General features: G+C 42.7%; 1 protein-coding gene across 1 annotated transcript; it reads right to left on the reverse strand.

Moving 5' to 3' along the window:
- Window positions 1-12,935: 12,935 nt before the first annotated feature.
- LOC143907813 (uncharacterized) lies at window positions 12,936-21,829 on the reverse strand. Its single transcript, XM_077424816.1, has 2 exons — window positions 20,924-21,829; window positions 12,936-16,054 (listed from the first exon to the last, which is right to left on the reverse strand). Exons 1-2 carry the CDS (start codon window positions 21,140-21,142, stop codon window positions 14,723-14,725), a joined length of 1,551 nt encoding a protein of 516 aa, XP_077280942.1. The 5' UTR covers window positions 21,143-21,829; the 3' UTR covers window positions 12,936-14,722.
- Between the last annotated feature and the right edge of the window lie 3,614 nt (window positions 21,830-25,443).

Raw genomic sequence — 25,443 nt, forward strand, 5'->3', positions numbered from 1 at the left:
TTAATATAATATACGTTGAAATTAGGTATTTATATGTATAGATGGAAACGATTAAAATCAATTTCAAGAGTTTATTAATAACGTAAATTATATGAAAGGAGGAAAATCTATATTTAGTTAACCCATTATTTAGTTGAACAATCTCTCGCGCGTTGAAATAACATAATAAATTATTATTTTCCAAAAGGCGCCCCAATTTATATACAAATGCGCTAATGCGCATAGCATTAACAGATTTTTCCACAGATATCATGCTCCCGCACAGATATCAGTATTTTAAAGAAACTTTGACACAATTTGACGTATTTATATAGGCAAGCACCTATATCTATATGATGAGACATCGATATCGGTTGTTTTCACTTTTATTAGAGTTAGAACTTTGGATTTTCCTGAGGTGGATGACGGTTAAGACGCGAAGCGGAAACGCTCGCGCGCGCTCGCGGTAGGTCCGTGGAATCCCCTGAAAAAAACGGAGTAGCGTGTCGACCGGGCGTAATCGCGTGGGAAGTCACGACAAACTACCTTTCGTTCCAGTCTCGCGTCGGTAACGCGCGACCGAGATCTCGTTCAGGACTCGTCTCGATCGCCCATTTTACCGGGCGTATCCGAGCTGATTTATCGTAATTACTATATAGGAATGAATTATCTCTCTCTCCAAAAGACAGCAGGCGCGCGCTCGCGCGCGCGGCAATTACTTCGAATCCGCGCCCTTCCTCCGACAGTTTTCGAGAACTCGCGATCGCTCCCGCGGAACGGGGGATTACCCGTTGAAAAATTGCTCCCCTCGGTCGAAGAACGGGGCACGGGGCGAAGCGCGCGGTGACCGCGCGCGTGCCACGCGGAATGGCAATGATTCAATGAATTCTGCAAACACAGCGCTTTCTCGACCGACCGGGGGTGAGTCACGGGTCCTCGAACGTGACAAGCTTACGCTCTTAGCCGCGCCCCCGCCGTGAAGAATTAATAACAATGCCCGAAGAAATATAATAATAAAAGATGCCGGTGCCAGTGCCGGGGGCGAGAGACCGGTTCCTCTCTCGGGGTTACGATGACTCAAGATTTTTCTTTCTCTCTCCCTCTGCCTTCGTCATCGTTCTCGTTGCCGCGTCGTCGCGCGGTGTGTCCACGCTTTTTTCACGAGATCCCGGAAGAAAAAAAGTAGTACGCGCGATATAGAAGCGCCGCGACGCGTATCGCCCCCTTGTACGACGCGACTCACGAGATCGCTCGATCTCAAGCTCGAAAGACGAAAGACGCGCGAAAGACGAACGACGGCGGCGCGCGGCGGTGGCGGCGGCGGTGGCGGTAGCGGTGGCGGGCTGGCGGGCAGCCCGACGGGAAATTGAAAGAATACGAAGTCCGGGTGGGAAGTTAATTGTTTCTCTTTTAACCAACCGACGCGGCCGAGTACGCGTCGTCACGGACGTTGCCCGCGCAAAATGGCCGTCGTCATCTTTCGCGCGGTACGGCATAGCGGAGCGGTGCGGTGCGGAGCGGAGCGGTCGCGGAGCGGCTCGACGCTCGACGCGGCCTGGTAATAATGGCCGGCTCTCGGTTATAGGTACGTATACTGCCGTGCAACGCGCAACGCGCGCACGGCAGGAGAACACACGTTACGTAACTCGTTTACGGTTGCTCGTGCTCGTGCTCATAGATTTGGATATGGCGTGTGCGTGTAAATAAGTCGGCGCATTAGGGAACGAGCGTGCGCGCGCTTCACGCTGGATTCCCCATAGCCCCGTAAACGGAGAGAATAGGGGAATATGGGTGCTAGCTATTTTATTTTATGGCCAGGGCTAATGCGCTCTTTGTGTACGCTGTAGGTTTCCGTCGCGGTTTGCAAGCTCGTATGTACGTTTCGCTAATGCCGCCGCCACCGCCGACACCGCCGCATATGTACACGCAGGGTGTACGTGCAAGTTTCTCCTCTGTGTGCCTTACAATGGCGAATTACTTACTAAATATAATAACCGTGATCCCCTCTCACGCATGAAAGATCCAAATAAATTAGTGAATTGCATAATCGACAAATTAATAGTTAAGGCGCGAAAGTTGTTGAAATATCGCGATAAGCTTTCCTACTTGAACACTTTCTTTCTACTTCTACCCGAGATTGCATTGAAAAGTAAATCTGTTTAAGATTTCTGCATTCGTACTTTCTTTTAAAGAATATCTCAAATATTGCCGATATTCATATTTAATTGTGGAAAATTGTGGAAAAAAACAATGAAATGATATAAAACATATCTGAGCGCAAAATACAGACTGTGCGTAGGTCGTAGAGGAAGAAAAACGAGAGATAGAGGCTACTTTATATCGCCGTTCATAATCTTTAATGATTGGAAAGGTTATTTTATATATTCGAACGCTCCAGTTTTTCAACTCTTATTCTATAATGGTTATTCACACATATAATTTCTGAAACAATAAAACAATAAAAAAACTTGCAATCGTTGATATCGTCCGGTAAGCGAAACGTCGCGTTGGTTCCGATCGAAATACGAACGAAATATACGAACGGGGATTTCCTCATATAGCTCGTTTTATATCGCGTAACAGGGGACAAAACTAATTAATTTTGGAATTTTGCGATTGACTGAAAGTACAAGTGATATTCATGTTAGATACAAAGTAATCGTAAAATCGCGATTTCGCTGGGGATTTTGAATAGGTCCGTAATGAAAAAAATTTTACAGAATGCGTTTCAACGCACTCGGTATCGCTATTTTGTCGTTATTTACGCACATCTATAATAATAAGAGCATTAAGGCATCTCTGAAATCACGTTGCGCTCAGGACCTCGAGATATCTCGAGCCTCGATCAACGATGTTAACAAACGCCAGACGCGACGAAACGTCCCTCGATCATTCTCGCCGCCGTAAAACCGTTGCGGGCGATCGATGACGAATAGCAGGCTACGGACGATTTATTTTAAATATAACCGCTCGATTCATTGGCCGATTTGTTACGGGCGTTCCGAGTTCCGAGGGCGACGCGAGAGGTGTACGCGCCCCCTTGTTTCCCTTACGTTGAAAGGGGAGAGACAGACGCGAGGTGCAATCCGTACAATGTCACCCCGAAGCGCGCTCGTAATTCGAATATAATGGACTCTGGTTTCTCCCCACCGTAATACACGCGCGCTGTATATAATATCGTTCTGTATGCTGTTGTATTGTCGATTCCAGCCCTCGCGCTGCTGATTCGACACGATGGTGAACGCGCTGGCAAAACATATATCGTGTGCTCTCGCACCCTCGTGCCTCGCGCCTCGCGCCTCGCGCCTCGCACCTCGCGCTCGCGAAGATTCCGCTGGACAAAAGCATCCCATTTCGAACTGACCGGAGAATATTTCAAGAAATGTTTTTCATTGCGCAACTTGCGCTTTAAACGGTTATCGTTCTGAATCATTCTGAATAACAACTATAATAAATTTCTTTCTCTCACGAGAAATACTCGTATTCACGTGATTATCGTTTGATTTGGAACGAAAAGTTCAACTATCGCAAACATATCGCGCCCACAATGTGTACATTTCTTTCTTTGAATTGATATATGCACTTGTGCCACTATGTGTGCTTTTTACATAGCGTAGTCATTTCATGAATTCTCGCGCGTTAACGTACACCTATTCTATTGTATACATATTCTATCGGCACTCTAAAATTTCATTCGAAACGACTGCTTTATCGTAAACTACGGGTTCGTCGAATTCGTCTCGCCGTTCGCTCGCGTACGAGCGGAACGGGGAAAAAAAAAGCGGTTATAAGGCTACTATATTCGCTTACCGAGATCGTCTCCGCCTACGTCGACTACGTTGTTATACGGTAATTTCGTTCCACGACGGCCAGGAAGAGCGCTCTTTCGCGGAGTACGCTCATTGGCAAGGGAAAGGCACAGGAAATCGTCCAGGAAACGATGCGCGGCGCTGCGAAATATTAGTTTATAGCATTGGAGTTTATAGCCTCGGCCGAGCCCGGCGGGCCTACTTGCGAACGAACATCCGTCACGGATGTATAATTAAAGCACGATGGATGGGACGATTAACGAGCGCTGTTATCGGGATCGTTACGCTCGCTGCTGCGCTACCTATATATAATATATACGTATAATACGCGTAAGGAAATGCCGCGGAAACACCGCGAGGACGCGTTCCGTTCCGGGTTCTCGCGCTACTACCTCGTAATTATTCCGCCGCTCTCATTGTCAGTTCACATTCTTAGCGAAATCGACACGATGGCTGTAACAAGGATATATATATCGTTGACTAACTAAGACAGTAATCAATTTGTTCTATATATCCGAATTTTGTTACATTTTCCTATTAAATCGTTTCACATCTTCCTTCCTTCGCATTCTTTCTCGGCCATTTTCTTTCATTCTCCGGTTCATGTTTACACTAGATTGAATTTATTAGCACCGTTTCGTTCTATCTCCGTTCTATCTAGAACATGTCGCTTTAACATGAATATTATATAAAACAATTGAAGTCATATTATTCCACCTAGCTCTATCTCATTTTATTCTTATTATACTTCGTTGCTAAACTCGGTGCTTCGCGTTCTTAGAATAAACTCAAAAAAAGGAGAAATTTATATTTTTTTAATGTTTATAATTCTAAATATCATGATAGAGAAAAAAATGTCTATATTATATCTATTATTCTCTCGTGTTCTCCAAATGGACGTATGAGACTTTTAAACATAAATTTTCCGAAGAGTTAACAAAACAATCAGCGATTGTTAAGCAGCGCAATACGCTTGACTGCTTTTATTACAGGGAATCTTTGTGCGATAGTGCGAGATGTGACGCAGTGTATTTTTTTTCTCGAAAAAATTCTATCATTTTCTACGATTACCTACGATCGTCGTTAGGCCAAGCTCCCCTTCGCTATCGCGTTGCGATGCGCGCGTCGTGAGCCACGACAAGATAAACCGAGGACGTCGACGCGCGACGCGACGCGACGTAGTCGGGTCGCCATCTTTTCTTGCCTATTATAAGATATTGTACGACGTAATGTATCGGCTCGTTAAGTTCCAGCGGTTCCAGCGCGCGCGATAGATCACGGTCGACTCCGTCGCTCCCTCATTCCCCATCCCGCATCTCCCATCCCTCATCCCCCGTTCGCCGTCGCCGGCCGAGATTTCCCATACCAGTGCCAAAGCACTACGGTGCTCTCTGCACCCTTATTGTCGGGAGTGTTTCAAATGCGAATGTAATATTCGCGTACCATTAACCCCGAACATGTGTAGGGCGTAATCGTTTCAACCCCAAGCAGCCCTTCTGCGGACTGTCGCGAGAAGGGGTGCGGGACCGAGTAGGGACGAGAGCGATTCCGTATATATACCCCAAACAAACGCGCGCGCGTGCGACGCTCGATGCTCCTCCGCGGAGTCCGGAGTCCGGCCGCAGTCCGGGATCCGGGGGCTCCGGCGCTCCGGGTAACCCGATGACGCGCGGTACGCGAGCAACATTGTCGACTTTACGACGACAAGCGAGTGAGCGAGCGAGAATTTTCCCGGATAATCCAACCGCATTCGAGTGCGAGCGCGAGCGCGAGCGTGCGCCGCCTTTCTTCCGACATCCGGTATGATTCGCATTCGGCCAACCAAACCGCGAGCAGCTCTCGTGCTCCCGCCTCCGTGTACGCTTCGATGTCCTATCTACCTATCCTGACCTTTCGCTCGGTGCGCTTTACGAACGACGAACGACGAACGACGCATTCGCGATATACTTACGCGACGGGGCGACGGGAATCGAGCCAAAAGTGGCTCAATCTTGCAGCTTGCGGCATGACGAAAGAAACCAGTAGCGGCGAGCCGCGAGTTGACGACTATTTGGAAGGCAATAACGCGCGGACCAACCAAAGAAAGAGAAAAATGCAAGAAATCTGTTTTCAACGATAATAAATAAGTGCTCGTGCATAATGTAGATTTAAGTACCCGCAAATAGTACGGGAACAAATTTCTTTTGGTTTCTTCTACTATCTGTAAAATGATAGCAGATCCCCATGATACAGGTTCATGTAACACGTATTCGTATAACACGACGGAAAAATTTTAATATTTGTTTGTTTTAAAGTAAAATATTTTTTATTTTACTTATATTAAAGATGTAACACAGTAAAAATTTTACATTTTTTATAATAAACCTTTACATCTTTTATAAACATGTGTTTCTATATATCTGCATATATTACATAGCCACAATTATAAAATTAATAAATACGTAAAAGAAATTTCTCGAAAAGACAGCTTTATGAGAAATTTTTTTATGTATTTATTAATTTTATAATTGTGGTTATGTGATATTTGTATTTATAACGTACGAATATAATTGAGAAAATTGTAAATGTGTACGTCATGACTCTTTAATATAAAATGTCCCATGGCCACATGACCGTATCACTGGTATTGATAGTTGGAGAATTACGAATGATTGCGAAAAAAGATCTTTTTAGGAAAGATCTTTGAAAACTAATTTTTAAAGTTACTAAATTTTAAAGATTACAAGCCCCTCTTTAGCTAGTGCCATTTTATATTGATCAAATTTTAATTTGATGTTACAATCTTACGTTACAAAAATTTAATATTACGTATTAGAATTTTATGATAAACAATATTTTGAATTATTCTTCGATATTTTTGCTAAAGAAGAATCAAATACTAATTTTTACTATATAGAAAAGATGTTATTAAAAGTAAAATCGCCAATTACGTGTAGGATATAAAATTGCAAAATTTTATTCTTATATACAAATTAATATAATTGATTGCACAAATATATACGTAGATATGTACGTGTTAACGTAATGGATCCATGCGATAAACAAAGAGTTAAAACATAAATATTTTATCTGACATCAGTCTGTCAAACGCTTGCTCTGGTAGCATGACATCCCAACTCTCTCTATATATATGTATCCATTATATGTACAATAAAGAACGCGATGTACATACAAAACGTCGTATAAGCACGAACGAGCGTGGTGAATAGAGAGAGGATCGAAGGGTGAATCGCATTAAACACTAAAGACTCGTGCCCTAGATGAAATGTCAGTATTGTAAGTAATAAATCTACATTTTTCTTATTTAAATAAAATATTATGAATATAGAGGCATATGTGATATGAGAATGCTGAGAGCAAATAAGAATTTTTGTTATAAGCAAGGACAATCGAAATGAGATGAAAACAAATTATAAATTGAAACAGCAAAAATAAATTAATAAATAAAATAAAAAATACAAGCTTGAATAAAATCATAATAGTATTATCTATATGTATACAATGGAAAGAAGAAAATAACCGCACCCAGTATACAATAATGTCTTATTATATTTGTACTTAAAATGTCCTAACTGTATGTACGACGCACATAATATACGGAATATACATTGACATGTTACATTCTCTATCGTTGCGTCAAAGAGTGATCATAAATATCTCGACCTGACCATACAATAACACAAACGGCCTAAATCTCATAGTGGGCTATGCCGCGGTAGGCCGGTATAGTTAACCCAGACACGACGCGCTGATATTGTTCGACGGACGACGCGTCACATAGTCGAACCGAGTCAACATCAATGCACTCGACGTGTTTTCGGCGATATAAAATATGTGCTACTCTCACGTAGACACTCTCCACGGGGGCCCCGGAGCGAACGGCGCGGCGATCACGCGCGATATTAATAAACCCTCTCTCCTTCGAGCCGCTCCGCGCAGTCCGCGCGCTCCGAGGTTCTCTCGCCTATCTCTCGCTCGGTCCTTTTTTCGGATGAGCCTTCGGTAAAGGTAAAAGGGGCTACGCCGAAACGAGAATGGGCGACCGAGAGACTTCCAGACAGCGTGGCTCTGCATGGTCACAGGTGTGCCTTCGGGCTCGTTCGCTTCGGCTGCACGCTCGCATACGTACACACGCACACGCGCACCGCCCGAATATGCGTGTGTCTAAAAAGCCATTACTTCTTCAACGTTAGCGTTCAACGGGTGTCTTTCTTCGTCGTAGTTTTCATCGAAACGCGGGGCGACGCACGGCTCGGTATCGATTTTTACTTCGACTTTTACCACGATCTCTCACCCGTTCCCCCTTTACGCCGCACCGCATCGCACCGCATCGCACCGTTTCGAATTCGTCGCGAAATTTGGCCGCGAGCGCCGAAGCGGTTAGCCCTTTTAGCTCGGATCGGAACGCGGCGCGGAGCGGAGCGGACAACAAAAGCGGCGTTAAAGCATTCGGTCCGTCGGCAATTTTTTCTGGTTCGATTTTGCGGCGGAGGCACCTCTCGGTGAGGAATTCCATCCATCAGTCGGGCCTAGATTACGCCGCGTTAGTTACAGAAAGAAAGAGAAAGAGAGAGAGAGAAAGAGAGTGAGAACGCGAGGAAGGGAGAGCGGGGCGTGCGTGTGTACATCGGATACGTAGGTGTGTGTGTATACGTGAGAGATGGAACGTTTCGAGGGTGTCGAGGGGGCGAAGGAGGCCCGAATAGAGGTAGAGAGAAACTGGCCCTGGAGTTGGGAGTACCTTAAGGCTAGACGCGGCGGCGCGGCGGCCGAGGGAACGAAATGGGCGCGAACGCGGCCGAGGAACAAAGAGAGGCACGGAGAAAGAGGGAGCGAAAGAACGAGAGAGAGAGAGAGAGAGAGAGAGAGTGAGGAGAGAGAGAGGGGGGAGGGAGGGAGAAGGAGAGAGGATAGCGCGCGAGGAACCGAGAGAGGAGAAATGCTCTTGGGATTCAGGTGTTGATGACCAGACACTGCGCGAGCGCGAGAAGCAGCAACGAAGGAGCAGGCGGCAGAAGCAACGCGCCGCGCTGGCGGTGGCTGAAGGCGGGATGCCTTTCATCTTTTCATCTTTGTCTTCTACCTCCGAGGCTCTCTCGCACATCTTTCCGGCCGAAGCGCGGCCTAGAGGCGGCTTCCTCGCCCGACGCCTCGATCCTCGATTCTCGATGCACATCTCACCGAAAACCCCGCAGCGGGAGCAGCTCTCCTCGCTGTTTCCTACGCATTTCCTAGACGTTGACTTCGGCAAACCGTTTCTCTGACTGGGAACCGTCAAACGAGACGGCTCCGGAAGCCAATTTTATCGCATCGAACGACGTGGTGGTCGCTTACCTATTCGAGCCTCGAACTGTGTGATATTAACATTCAAGAATTATTTACGTATAATATACAATACAAAGTTACTATATTTAAAATGTCACGTTGACTAATGATAAGTACCGAAATTTTTCAGATCTATAGATCTACTTATGTGACTTTTTTCCCTAAATATTAAATTGTGAGTTTTATAAATTTTTTTATATACGATATTCAATTGTACGTATTAACTTTGCTTCAAATTATTTATCACTTGTCATACTTGTCATTGAAAAAATTAAACACATTCGCTTCTCTCTTTATGTATACTGTATCTATAGAGAAATGGTAAATAATTGAGAAAAACGTAAAGGTGAAAATTTTAAGAGAGACATTCAAATGATTATACTTGACGTATAAAAATGAATCGAATCAAATCTGTACAGAATAGAATTAAACGTTAGTTGCCGTGTTTTACGAGGGAAGTTTTCTCGTGAGTTCCAAGTGGAAGAAACCCCGGCCCCGCGAGAGAATGTACTCGCGCGAGGATACTCGCGTTACGCTACAAAAGATCGAGAGGTTGGCCGTGGCGTGCCGCGGCGAAATTAACCGAATTCTCTTTCTCCGTCAAATCATTTGAGGTTTCCGTCGCTTCCGTTGCGCCTTTTGTTTACTCGCAAACGCGAAAGCGCAACGAACTCTTCGCGTACAATGCGGATCCGAGATCCGAGACATATACATGTACGTCGGGCATAGAATTTCGGCACGCAGCAGTTTAAGGCTGTTTCAAACGATATCAAATAATCTTGAGGTCAATATCAGATGTATACTCTGGGCTAGATTTAGCTCACCGGTAGATTTGTGTTTTTAGCTTGTTAAACTAACTAATTATAGGTTACGGTTTATTGAAATGTTGAAATATTGAAATATGGCGATGTACCCGTACCCATATACGGGACTGCCGAAAATTATTTAAATTGAAATAAGCTGCGAAAATATTACTAATTCACAATTTTCAAAATCGCTTTTCTTAAAAAAGAAGAAGTCTCGCTTAAAAGATTAAAATGTTTTATGTTTTATTTTATATTTTTTATTTACTTTTTTGCAGATAAAATTATTTTTTTCTTCGTGATTGTGTCACTGGTATTACATTTAAGGACATATACATATAATTGACACCGGATTGATATCCCCGCAAACCTCTCGTATCGTTAACTGTTTGGGGTAACAATATCAAGTGCAGTCTGTACCAGTTTCATCGGTGAGATAAGCGTTAACTCAAAAGCCATCACTAGGACTACGACGAATCGCGTTGTTTGGGGTAGCCTTTACCCTGCTTCCTAACCGAAATGTTTGCCTAGTAACGAGTAGGTTTCGTCGATTTGCACAGTGTATTGTATCGAGTATTATCACCGAATCACGTAGCAGGGCCACGTTGCTTTCAATAAAAAACGAACAGATTGCAAGGTATATAGGAGGAGAGTAAGAAGTGAAAAAGAGCGAAGGGAACGAGAAGACTAAAGGTAGAGAAAGGTATAATTCCGATTGTCTCTTTCCATCTCGTGGTCGGCACGTATACGTCGCTGTTTGGCTTCGTTGTTTTTCTTCGTATGAATTTACTCGAAGCCTTGTTAAGTCCTTTTGCTTTTGGACCGCGTTATAATGGCACAAAAATAATGACGCGAGCGCAAACGCGCAAACGCGCATTCACAATTTACTACTAATCTAATCGGGGTAATTAACTGATTTTCGCATTAATTTTTTTTTATTTTTGAAAATTCGCGTATACTCTTTTTTTTTTAATTTATCTAGCATATATTTATCTATATGAATAAGTGAATTAAGCAAGCACACAAAAAATTATGCAGATATATTTATTATCTACAACTTTAACAAGAATTATATCTATTGTTTCTTTAATAAAAATGTTTGAGAGGAAGAATAATGTCCAAGAATTGCTTTAAAAAAACTGGTTTGATTTTTTTACTCCGATTTCTTTTAAGTTCTGATTTAAATTCGTTTCATCCTATTATATAATTTTATATTTCTAATTGTAAGTTTAATCTTGCCTGAAAAGAGCAAGTTGAAGAAATAAGTATCGTTCACACCATCGCTGCATCGCGCAAAGTTTTCATCTGAATACTTTACGGCGTGTATATGGTCAGTACACGCTAAATATCGAACTGCTATAGTTAACGTAAAGACGTAAACCGAACTACCGCTAGTTCAGGTGACCTCTATAGACGAGGGGCTATACCTACCGACTTATTTGCCGAGCACTACCTTTAACGAGCTTTATTAACGATAATCAATTCGCGTACTTGTAGAGCGTAACGATTGATCGTACCGAGGTCTCCTCTCGATGCGCCGCGCCGCTGCTGAATACTATCGCGACTGCTTTGTCCATAAATCGTTCTCAATGGAAAGTAATAATGACGCTCTATCGTGTCTCCATTATTTAGCCGCTCATCATAACGGTTGCCAGTCGCGATCTCTCGTATAATCGTATATACATTTTCGCGATATCGACTTTTATTTTGCTTTCAGTCTGGTTATTCTGGAATCGAAATACGGGATAGCCGACTCTTTTTCTGATCAGTTTCGTTGCACGTTGATCTAAATTAATTCTTCAATAGTCTTTCTAGAATAATTTAAGCTTAGTAGATATTTGTGCGGGCTCAAAGAATATAGGAAACAGCGAGCGTATACAATATCACACGCACATTGATAAATTGATGTGTGATTTATTTATATCATTCTTTATATTATATTGTTTATATTCAAAGAACGATATATATCGTGTATCATCCTTTATTTGAATTAAATCAGTGTTTGTTGCAAATCTTCTTTGATAAAAGTTTTCAAATTTTATTTAATTGAATAATTCATCCGAAAGACGTACGCACAAAACACACGCATAAATATAGGTAATGTAAAACATTTCTAGTTTCTAGCTTTTATAATATTTAGTGATCATTTACAGATTTACACGATACGATAGGAGAACCGATCTAAAAAATTATTATACTCCTTCGCATTTTCTGTCTTACTGTCTTACTCTTATTTTTATGTTAGATGTATCGCAGAACGCAACGAGACCCACCAACGAGCGTGACTCGCTGAGGTAGTCGCCTTATTAAATCTTCCCCGTCTCCATTAGAGGCAGAAATTACGGATAATCCTTTTTATTACGCACGCTACACGGACTCCCATGGAAAGAGAGCGCAGAAAAGCAACCGGTGCGTTGAAGAAAAAAAGTCGGGATGGGTCGCGGCCACGGTTCGACGCGGCATGGTGGTCCGCGCTTCCCATTCCCGACAACAAAGCGCTTTTAAACAATCTCCATTGTGCCCGTAATCCCGAGCCATGCGTGAAATCAACACGTTTTTCCACTTAATTGACAAACACACGCCTCTTCGTCCATGTGTTCCCGGCGAGCGCCCACCAAACATGACTTATATCGGTAACATATTTCAAGTATAACGAGCAATCGGAGTAATGTAACAACGTTACTTCCAACTGAATCATTTCAAGCCGAAACCGTCACATTTTACGCTAGGGGAAATTTTTCTTTTAGTTTCAGTCGGCTTGAAAAATCCAATGTGCCGTAAGAAAAACGATTCCCGTGTAAAGTATATGAGAACGAAATTAATGTATAGATAAGCAACTTAAGGAAATTATCTTGAGAATACACACACACCTGTGAAATTCATTAAAGAGATTAAAATTTATAAATTTACTCCATTCACGAGAGATACAAATCGGCAACTCTTCGCCAATAACGGAAAAGGGTACAACATAGAGGGTAAGAATTAGAAAAAAAAAACCACTCGTATTTATATCGTTATTCTACGTATATACAATAATTTATTTCGCTACGAATCGTTTCTACATTTACAACGTGTTTTTGCTCGAGCGAGTACGAGTACAGAATATAGATGGATGCGACGATGCACGAATGTAACGAGCAGTCTCTTGTTTCAAGAGAGAAGACTTGTAATTTATTGAACGGTACATTACGCAAGGAAACGCATTTGGTGGTATTCCACGAAAATCTGGATAACAATGCAGTTTCAAATTTTACAGAATTAATATCGAGACTATTGTTATAATTGGACATTTTCTATAGAAAAGGAATATTAAGTACCTTCGTGTCTATATTTCGTGAAAGTAAAAAATTGCGGATATAGATTTTTTAAAGAATTTTGTTAAAGAGAAGAGAGAGAGAATGTTTGATAGAGGTTCATGTTATAAAAATAATTTACGATGTATGTAAATCTTAATCTACTTTATACAAACCGACGCGACGGTTGGTTTGCTTAAAATTTAATTATTAATAAGTTAATTATATTAACCTATAAATATATTTACATTTTTACAAAAAGACAGAAGACAGATGAATAAATATGTGAGCAATGTACGTTCGTTGTTCGTTCGTGGTTTCGCGGATTATTATAAAAAAATTAATAGAGCGCGTAGTTTTTCCTTATAAATATTCTCAAAACCGGCACTTTTTGTTCCTTTTGTATAAAATATTCCAATTAAATAGTTACACGGTATAAAACCGACTTTGAAATTCATATTTATACACGAATCTCAAAGTTAGCTTCATATAACGTTAATTTTATGTGCTAAACCTAACATCGGTATAGCTGTGCTCGCGCCCGCGTTTGTGCCTAATCGTTTAGAGATCATCTAATTAGTTAATTACATAGGCGAAAGCCGCGACGCGACTTGGGGCGATACGCGTTACTTATCTTTGTGCACAACGTCGCGCGCTACTGCCGATTCGGGGTATTCGCGGTTAACGATAATCGATCACCTTTGCGCTCGTACGACAACCGTAAATTACGAATAACTCTTCGCGGACAGTTCGTAAGTTTAGGGACCAAGCGACTCTCGCGGCGCGCGAGACGAAAACCAATATCAGCGAGCAAAGACCTCCCGAGGAGGACGGCCTTTACGAAACGAGGAACTAACATTGTCTACGATGTCTCCTTATATTTGCATCGCGTCGATTCGCGTCGATTCACGGGAAATTGGACGAAAGATCGCAGCAATTATGTCCGATCAATCGCGTCGCGGTCGAGTCAAAAAACACTCGCGATCGTCTCGTTTGAATTTCGTCGCGTTGCCGTCGAATAAAACAGTGTCGATTTTGAGACGTCAAAAGTAAACAGCAATTCTACGGAATCGAAGAAATTCTGCGGATCTCTTCTCGCGGAGACGCATTCTCACAAATACATATTACACCTTCGCTTATCTAACGGAATCCGATTGGCATTCTTCATACGTCTCTAACGTTAACCGGGACTTTCTGCTTCGTGCGTGTATATATACGAATGTCGTGCTCCGATTTGAGCATAGCTGTAAACAGTGTAAACGGTAACGCGGAACAATCTCTCTCATTTTCCGCAGAATATCAGATAAGTGAAGGTGGAGTATGTACGCAGATTGCACGCGCGCGCACACACACACACGCACACAGATACATCCGGGTGACACGATAGAGGTGTCGAAAGCACGCTCGGAATCTCTGAGAAAACATCTTTTAGACGTCTTCAAGACGCATCGTGGACTCTGGCGTCATTCGGCTAATCCCTTCGATAAGGATCGAGTCGATCAACGAACAGAGTTCAAGTGGCGGTGCCGTAAGACGGCCTCTGAACACCCGTAGTTGCGATCGACATTGAGTACCCGGCGTAGAGCGGCCTCGGCACGAGGAGCGAGGACTTTTTCGCGATCGGCTCGTCAGTCAACCTTGAAGTTTCTTCGTCGCCAGCACCGACACCAACGCCAACACCACTACCACCGTCGGCGCTACCCTCGTTGTTGTCGGGCGCAATGATGTTCTCGATGGTGAACGGTTTCTTAACCCTCTTTTCCGTGTTCGCCGCGGTCAGAACAACCTGGCCCTCCTCACGATTGGAGGGCAACTGAGTTCGCTCCACCTCGACCGCCAGACTCGAGATTGGCGACAGGTGACGATAGGACGATTTGGACGCGAGCGAATTCGGCGAGGTGGGCGAAGTCGGCGGCGATGAAGCGGTGGTCAGGACGGCGTTTCGATAGAGATTTATTCTAGACGACGAGGACGACGAGAGTGGCTCCTCCTCGGTGAGTTTGTCGCGGGTGTAGCCCGCGATCTCGTAAGTATTCTCACCCGTGAAGACCGTCTCGCTTTCTCTGCCGGTCGTAGCGGCGATCACTGGTCCGTTCTCCAGCGCGCGGTCGCTCGACGAACGGCGCTCGTCCCGCATCTCCCGCGTCGGATGGACGGCCTGCCTGCTGGCCGTAGTCTGCTGGATATACGGCAGCTGCGTCACCGCGTACGACGGTGAAACCGCCGGAAAGCCAGGGAAGTTCCAGGAAGCGGCGGAGTGCAGCAACGCGGCGGCCTCGTACGTCCTCAGAATCTCGTTACCGCCGTCGGTAGCACCACCCGCGAGTCTCTGTCTCACTTCGGGTGATAGTAGATAGTAGCCGGCGGTGACGGCTTCCGGCGCGGTCGGTCCAGCCGGCAGGCCGGCGGTACCACCGTCGAACCGGCCGAAGCCAGCCGCGCCGACGAAGTCGCCGTGGTTCGAGGCAGTCGCGACCATCATTCGCCTCTCCTGTATCTCCCATCGAAGCAGGTCGTCCCGCAAGCGATGGAGATTCGCCAGGCTAAGACCGTTGCTGGGACACGTCGCGCTCGCGTCGACGATTCCGCCGGTCGACACGACTGGTTCCGGATGCGGCTGCGGCCGTGGCGGCGGCGGCGGCGGCGGCGGCGGTGGAGGTGGCAACGGCGGCGGCATCGCCGAGGCGAGCGCCTGCAGCTCGGACTTGAGCAGCTCCTTGTCCGGCTTGTGCAGCTTAAAGCGTTTTCGTCGTCGGAGGAGCGAACCGTTCTCGAACATGGACAATGCGGCGGGATGCAATGCCCAATAGGCTCCCTTTCCCGGCCGATGTGGACCGCGCGGTACCTGAAATCGGGTCATCAGGTTTATCAAGTTGCGACAGTATCGAATCACAAGACCAGGTGTGAAATATATTCGATTTAGAAGAAAAATAATGGTAGCATCGGTGAAAAATATCACCTGCAGTCATATTTGAATCAAAGTGTTCCACGACGGAGTTCTTCCGCACCGATTGACTCCCGCACATATATATTTTAAGTATATCGTTTCGAGAAAATCAAGTATCTCATATCTAATATACGTTTGAGGAATTTGAATAGAATTGAGCAATCTTATTTTCTACAAGATAACTATCCTATAGATAATCCTCTTGAAATTTTTGCTCGATAAACTACGATCAAATCAACGATATCTGTTGCTTAAAATGACTAATAACAGTCGTCACCGCCGTCTATTATCTACATTGATATTGCGCATTTATATTAAAGCTGTAGTTTTAAACCGTGTCAGAAGTACTTTGCAAGAAGATCGATTTAACAAAATTAGTTAATTTATCGTTAATTCTTCAAGCGGTCAAAAAATTGATATTAGAAGCTTAATTTGTGAGAAATTTGTGAAACGTTCGCTAATACATAAACAATCGAATGGCAGCTCGATCCATATCGATCCATATCTCTAATAGTATAGATAACACGTAGCTGTCTGTCACCGATGATAGATAACAAACTACATGGATATCGTATCGATTCTATGTCAGTCTCGAGTTTAAACGTTTATTTTTGGCGAACTTTTCGCTTCGCGTTTCCAACGAAAAATGAACGAAATTGACATTGCATCGAATTTGCACTTTTGGGCCGTGAAATGTCATAAAAATATCTTCCTTTCTATATAAATAAAGATTTTACATATAGAGTATATATATCATATCTAATACATATTTGTGTATCGCAATTTAAAACTGATAACCTTTAGTCTGACAGCCTTATAGTTGCATTGCAAGTAACAGCTGGCAGCTGTTCGTATGAAAAATGAAATATACAAGACTAATATAAATGAAATGTAGGCGTAACCTATGCGATATTAAATTAAACATTAAACAAATAAACGAAAAATTGGAAGAAACGATCTTGACGGGCGAGTATCGCGGACACGATAGATTTGGAAGACGTCGAACATTTGTTTATCGAATCCGTGACGAGAACGTTGACGAGAGTAGGTTGTAGGAACGGAAAGTTCAGTCAATTCAGTTCGCGTCGATTGATATGGAAAACTCAGAATCGGTCTGAAACTAGGTCTGCGCTAATACTTACTTCGGAACTCACTCTTCGATGAATACGCGTATAGAACGTTTGTATAGAGTAGAGTCGAGTCGCGCCTTAATTGACATCTCGATGAACGATCGAGACGGAAGATGCCGAAGACGCCGGTCGTCGCCGCGTCGCGTCGCGTCGCGTCGCGTCGCCGACGCTGGCAACGAAGTCCGAGGCAATTACGCGATTATTCTCGTAAAGCACGGCCGCTCGTATTGCACACTCAGTCAGTCACTCAGGTGAGTAGCCCCTGTTTTTCCCCTCTCGGTATCGCGTATCGCGTAGTCGTATATAGTGGAAAGGCGCCTAGCACCGTCCACCGCGTTTCCTCGACGATATGGCCGATATATAAGACGCATAGTCTTAGCGGCGATTGATGAGCTGTAGAGAGCCAGGCGAGCCATTACTTGCCAGGAACGAACAGGTTTTACATTTAATAACGCGAAACGATTATCTGCCGATCGGTTGAGTTAATTCGATCGGAAAGGCATAACCTGCTGCCGGACAGATCTCGCGAAGGGAAATATATTACCGCGCGCCGCTATTATTAGTACCACGCCTCGACGAGAGGTAGACGAGATTGCTCGACCTGCGTTCACATTCGCGTCTTTCGCGTCATTTCGTTCCATCCATCGTTACCGTGGCGGCGAGCTAAATTTTCAAATTGCGTTCGCGAGGGGGGTGGGGTGGAAAAGGGATTATACGTTTGAATGCTGGAGCAAATTCGAAAAATTCAAACACCGTACGCGACAACGAGTTTCTTTCGCATTTATGATTTTGTGAAACAAAATAAAGTTGTGCTGCAGGATGCTTAAATCATTTAAATCTTTAAACCATTGAAATTATTTAAACTTTCTCTGTCTTATATACACAAATCCAAGTGTGTTATATATTTTAACTGAAGCTCTTCTCTCTCTTACACATTTCTTGCCGTTTTGAAGACGCTTATGTAGAAATAATAAACTTGGATTAGTTGTACATTTATACCGCAGAGAGAATAGATAAAAATATTTAAAATTATAATTACTCAGCAATTACAATGTAATGTCATCGTGATTTCGGACAATGTATTCAAAATACAGTTCTTGATCTTTACCTTATTTTAATTATTATACTTTATCTTAAAAAAAAAAAAAATGAATTTACCCTATGCTGCTTACAAAAATTAATGAGAATTGTGAAGCAATTCCGATGTTGTCTCGATCAGACTAACAATTAGATTTTATTTGCTATTAAAACGAAATCCATTGTTTTTCATCTATAATACACTCGACTAATTGCTATAACAGAAGCTATTTCATGCCGAAAATTTAATTGAACATCTTTTTACAACTTTTAACGTCTACGGTTGTATTTTATCCCAATTCCGAATAAAGTCGATTTGATAATAAAAAAACGTAATTTTATTATCAATTTACACAAAAGTACGTTTGTAAAAAACCGAAAATGATTACTTTTGACCGAACTTTGTTTGGCCGAAGAATACATAGAAAAAGCAAACGAGTAAATTTTTCTCTGTCAATTGTTTTTTAATCTACTTGTATTTACATGTAAATAATATCAGTTTTTTAATTAACCCACGATTATGGCTTTTTCTGGCATAAAATTTATCAAAAATTTCTCACAGAGACATTATTACTTTCCATCGTTTCCGCTTATAGTTTCACGCTTTCTAGCGACGGTAATTATTATTCGTGCAAATAGAGGAGGTCCATACGGGGCAAAAAAAATTTTCCTAATCTATGAAAAGGATACAAATATTCTATCCCGGGTTTCTCCTTCTTTATTTTAAAATTGTTCTTGACTCAAATAGATTAATTTAAAACTAAAATTTTTATTTTCAATTTCTGACAATATATGCTTATTTCTATATAGAATGTTTAGAGAAAAGAAAGGATAAAAATTCTGTTCTGCATTTTTTCCGTTCTATACCGATAGAATATAATATTAATCATGTTTATAGAATTTTAATTTTTATTACAAGTTTTTAGTAAAGAGAAACGTACAGTTGCCTCTCAAAAATTATACAATCTTATTTTATAAATTGACTCACTTGACTGGATTTTTCGAATATTCGCGAAAGGTGAAATATGGATCATACATATGTATACTATATGTATATAATTCTCACTCCAAACTTTTGTATGCGCAAAACAGAAAGTTGCAGTGATAAATAAATAAATAAGTTTCGGAATCGGAATTGTTTGAATCATGTGAAAAACATAATTCTTATAATTGAATATATGTATATGTATATTTAAGTTTCCCCAGATGTTTTGATGTTTAAAATAATACATTTTTAATGGATTCCAAGAGATGCACTATGAAATAACTATACAGTGTAATAATTACAAAATTAATACACGCGTACAACTAAGGGCAATCTAAGCAATAGTCTGAGGAGTCTTAGAGAAGTCTAACAATAAGCTGCACAAATTGCATCAAGCGACGTTGAGAGTTGAGTCTCAACAATCGATTGTACAATATTCTACAATATTTATCGTTGCGTTAGTTCATTATAACATCGTATAGCGTAGCGTCATATAGTAAAAACATTCTTGAATTAACGATATGTGCAGCAAATAGGTGTATGAATCACAAAGCTAAATTATGTATTATTGCAGTGCGTTATGTTAATAAGAATATTGGTGGCAAGTACATATAAAGTAGTTGGACATATGGATAATTAGTTATCGCCCTGTTCTCGATATTTAACACATTTTTCTTTGTGATTATGATATAAAATTGTAAACAAGCGTCACGGAAAGTTGGGAAAAATAGTAATAAACTTAAGCTTTTTGAACGTTTAAAGATTATTCGAGTCGCACATTTTGTGCATAAAAATTTAATCGTACATCAAGGATGCTCTGTGATGCGATAAATAAGTTTTCGTACAAAATATTTCATCTCCACGATTGTGGTCAAGTTTGTCTCACCCTGTGACACGCGGCGCGCAAGATTGAAAGTGATTTTACCGTGACAGCTAATGGTAATATAAGATTTGAGCGAAACAGACGAAAGGGGCGCGGGCCCGTCGGCGTTCTTTTGTAATTTTGAGGAACCGCGGCGCGCGGCGCGGCGCGGATGAACGGTATACGCGCCATGACGATGATCGCGCGGTCGCACGCGTTGGCAGGTGCGAAACAGATGGCTCGATAATACAACAACCGAGCACCTTGCGCGTTGCGTCGTCGCTTCACGAGCCCGGACATTGACGTTTTGAAAAGGCACATCGCACGTCAATCAAAGATCCGATTCATCACGCTTCGTTCGCGACGACCGCGATTCAAGATATTATTATACTTTACGAGTGCACTCGTTAAAACTCAACACGAAAATGAGACAATATTATATCCCCCGTTAATCATTGATTCTCGTTAATCGACCTGGCGATCTTTGGCTTCGGTATATTTACGTTTCGTCGAGTTACTTCTTACGCAAATTATTACAACGTGGTAATTTTATTCGAAAGAAGATCGTTCCGCTCGGCAACTCGACGTTGCTCGGCCGCGGGCCGATCGAGACTCGAGAAGTTTGATCTCCGGCTGGACGTCGATCGGAGCTCGGGCTCGGAGCCGCTGCCGGCTGCCGCGCGGAGACGTGGATATGGACCGATCCGACTAACCTTGATGAAGCAATCGTTGAAGGATAAGTTGTGCCTCAAGGAGTTTTGCCATCGTCGCGTGTCCTTCCTATAATACGGGAAGCGATCGGCGATGAATTTGTAAATCTCGGCGAGCGGCAGCATCTTGTCCCTCGACGACCATATCGCCATCGCCGTTAGCGATATGTAGGAGTACGGCGGTTTCTGATCACCGTAGGTATCGCGCGAGGGCCGCGGCATCGTCGACGGTCGAGCGGCGAGATCAGCGATACCGAAGACCAGTCTCCCTCCTCTAAACTGACACCCTTACGACGCTTTGCACGACGTTCGCCGATACCCGGCACGCACCATCAGCATCCTTGGTGTCCTCGCGCAGAATCGGCAGGAGCACGAGGTAGGCTGCTCTCGGCCACGACCGAAGACGGAAATTTCCATTGGGCCCATCAACCACGGGGACCCGCGCCCGCGGTCGGCCGAGGCGAGCGAGGTTCGACCCTGCGTACCCCGCGCGCTGTGTCACGCTTTCTCACGGTGTCACAATCCGGACGATTTTCGACACTGTGTCCGCGGCCGCGCGGCGCGTTCGCTCCGAGGCCCCCCCGAGCACGCCCAAAACACACCGAGTACCCGCGATCGCGTCTCCGCGGATACTGCGGCCGATCCATACCCACACCCCCGCAACGGACTTCCCCTACTCGAAAACGAGGCATTGGAACCCGGTGAGCCCGGTCTCGCTCGCGCTACCGGCAACCACCTCCGTCCAATGGCGCGGTGATTCTCCCACCCCGGTGCCCGGGGGACTTTTCGCGTCTCGAGAAGTCCGTCCCCCAAAGGCGGGGCTCCATCGCGAATACCGCTTCGAGCTTCGAGTCACCTCCCTCGAACGAACGAGAATAACCGAGAGTCGGCCAATCCGATCGAATTTCGTCGACCCGCGGCCGCCCTCGCGCCTCGCGCGTCCACTGATATACCGTACGGCGCGGCGGCGTGCACCACCGGACGCCACCGGATTATCGAGTAGCCGCGAGTAGCCGGGGTACGTTTGGGTATACATATACGTTGCCAGCGCGAGGAGAGCGAAGAGAGAGAGAACTCTGTCTTCCGCGCGTTTCGTAATGCGCGGATCGATCCGCGCGCGCGCGCGCGGCGTGCTTTCGTTCCAAGCTCGGTTCCAACGATTGAAACTATACGGTGTAATTTTGTCGAGTCTGATCCTCGAACAGCGGAACGTTTGATAACCCCATCCGGGCAACGGAGCTTGGAACTCTCTTTGGGAAATTCTGGAGTAAATTCATTTATTTAATGTTATTGTATATATATATATATATATATATATATATATATATATATATATATATATATAAACGAGTATATGAGACTGCTGAACGCAAAAAAAGAAATGGGAAATAAAATAAAGACATAGAGGTAATATAAATTGTATTTCTTTAACGATTCAACGAGAAATTCCACGAGTGTGTTGTAAAGAGATCTCTGTTTTATAACTTTCCAAAACAACAACGTTCTTGTCGTTACGTATATCATTACGCAAATATAACATGTTGCAATGAAACGCGACGTTGTCGTTTGAAATTACGTTTGAAGTGATCTTCCTAATACATATTATAGATATCAACTCGCAAAGACTCGAGTTGGATAAAGAAATACTTTTCTTTAATTGAATTGTCAAGTTTTGTCTTAAATAAATGTGATGTATAATTATCGATTATTATCGCGTGGTTCAAATATTTAAGATTCAAGTCTGACTATATAGTGAAATCCGTATCACTTTTGTCTTTGTCTCGGACTCAACCACGCGCGCGCGCGTTTCTGGTTTCTGAGATTCCGATGAGTACCATTATTGTATATACTCCGTTCATCGAGAGAGAACTCATTGTCAGAATCGATCTTTTCCTAGCTAACGAGATCTAACCCTAATCTCTCTCGATCGGTGACCGCGCGCGCCAACCTTCCAGGTAGAGAAGAAAGGGTGGGAGAAGATAAACCAATCGCATCGAAGCGCTTTCCTCGCACGGAATTTGCCGGCGAGAGGCGTGTCGCTACGCCTCGTGCCTCGCCGACAAAATGGCAATTCTCGTTGCGCGTAATGTACACTAATACTTCAACTAGACGCGTTCCCTAGAACCGTACGTCTTCGTACGCGGAGGAACGCATCACGTCTGCATATAGCCATGCTTCTTGATTATTTCTATTAAACAAATAGGCATGATTCCATGCGAGCAACGACGAGCGGCAAAAAGTATTTTAATTCTTTTGAGACGAATGTATATGCATGCGATTTCATTGCATCATTTCGCGATATCTGTCTTTCAGAGTTAAATAATAAATATCTTTAACAATAAGAGTAGGTATATGTTATTTTATATCGAACCATACAAAATTATTCTGATCTTTCTTTCAGAAATTTAATTTTTTATAAATAAAAGCTATATATTTCGATAGAATTTTAATTTTGACGACTTATTATAGTTACCGAACAAAATATGTATAGGTATAATGTCCAAAAATTGAAAGATTGAGAAAAATGACGATCGCGTATATACATGATTTAACCATTTTTTATATTTATAATTTTATAATACATTTCTATTGTTACGCAACTTCTACGGTGTAAAAAAACTGCAGGGTATTATATACTTAAAATATAAGTGTACGTAATAATGTATACGCATATACATTGTAACTATTTTATGATATCGTCGCAATCGAATCAAAAATAAATATAGCTTTTGCGGAAATGAAAATGATCGAATCATTCGACGCGAGTTGACGCAAGGCACGCAAACTTGTTAATAGGCCGTAATGTGCAAAAAGATGGATTTAAAATCAAGGTACATTATAGGTATTAGCGATTACAAAAGTTTGATCCGGTTTTTAAATACAAAGTCAAATAGTTTTTTCATAAATAAGATAGTCAAATGCCGTTAAATTGTCGGTACCTATTCAATATGTTGACGATTTCTTGAAATTTATTTCTTGAGAATTATTTAGGTCCAGTAAACAGCGAACGACGATTATCAAGGTCAGTTGAGCAACCGCAGCGTCATCGAAAAGATCAAATTCACTTGCGATTAGTTTGATTTTTATATATTTATCTTTTAATCGCTTTATTTATTATTTTCTTCTCTTTTTGCACATTATAAATTTACAAATGGTCATTTCAATACAGTAACCGAAACATTTATCGAGTCTTTTCGAACTTGAATAAATATAGTGCAAACGTAACGCATTCGCGCAAGTAAAAATTTAATTTGTTAAAGAAATTTTAACTTTGATCTCTCGGTCAAAAAAATAACTCTGTATTCGAGTAAAAGTTGAAATTTTCTTATCTTTTTACCGATATCGCGCTCAAGTGAAACTAATGACACCTGTCTGAAATTAACTGAATTTTCGCAGCCACTTTAACATACGACGATAAAAAGATCCTGTATCGTATCTAGGAACCCGAGTCAAAATTTAACCCTCCGAATACCCTGCGTTTACTCGAAATCCTTTGAAAGAGCATATGCCGCCGTACTGTGCACCCTGCTTATAACCTATTTGGACTCTACTTTCAGATTTTGTCATGAAAAGATCACTCCTGGGAACCTCCTCAAACTTCCTCTAACTATGATCGAACCTCCATTTAATCTCGTTACAATTCATGGCTTGTGCGATGACTTCACGTACCCTTCGTAGGCGTCCTAATGTTCCGCGCTCACTCCGCAGACTCTCCGTACGCGTCCTAATGTTCCGCGCTCACTTCGCAGACTCTCCGTACGCGTTTCATGTGTGCTCTCCGTTCACCCTCCCTACAATTCGACGTAGGCATCTATTCCCGTGAGCCTCCGTGTACCCTCTGTAGAACCTTCGAAATACTTTTTTCTAAAACTTCGATAGAGCCTCCGTACACTCTATTCCCGTAAGCCTCCGTGTATCCTCTGTAGAACCTATAATTGTCTATATGTTGCCGACCCATAAAAGTAAAACGTTCCCCAAAATATTAAGAGAGAAATTTATTCATCATCTGCAATAATATATGATAAATGGCGTGTCTCCGTGCCAAAAACAGGTCAGATTCCGCTATAAAAAGATTACGTTGCAATGACGAGTTTGAACATTTAAGGTAAAATTTTCAAAATTTTAACAAAATATAATGTTGTATAAGATCACTGAATATATAGACCTTTTATGTATTATTTAAATCATAGTAACACGGCAGGCAACTCGTTTTTATGTTTTATAATTGTATTTTATATCATATTTTACATTATGTGTCAATATACAATCATGTGTCAATAGATAAGTCAATCAAAAGAATGTGATTATATAAATGCCACTTATACCGACGAAGCACGCGGACGGTTATGATAAGAAAGAAAGACGCGGTAATTGTTTACACTTTACGCCGTTGAGCCGCTCTGCGCGCGTGCCGCGCGTGGCGCGGAAAAGTGCGTTTTGACAAATGATAACCGCCGCGCGCGGCACCATATAGCCCAGCCAGCCCAGCGGTGTGTTGCTGTTGCTATACGTGCCCTTGCCAA

This window comes from Temnothorax americanus, unplaced genomic scaffold (genome assembly GCF_048541705.1).
Source record: "Temnothorax americanus isolate GAGA-0224 unplaced genomic scaffold, ASM4854170v1 Scaffold9, whole genome shotgun sequence".
NCBI lineage: Eukaryota > Metazoa > Arthropoda > Insecta > Hymenoptera > Formicidae > Temnothorax > Temnothorax americanus.

Excerpts from the sequence above, each read along its gene's own strand:
- LOC143907813 (XM_077424816.1), bottom strand. The coding sequence starts at position 21,142 with ATGCCGCGGCCCTCGCGCGATACCTACGGTGATCAGAAACCGCCGTAC. Across the intron at positions 16,055-20,923 it reads TCAACGATTGCTTCATCAAG|GTACCGCGCGGTCCACATCG; the intron begins GTTAGTCGGATC and ends ACCCGATTTCAG.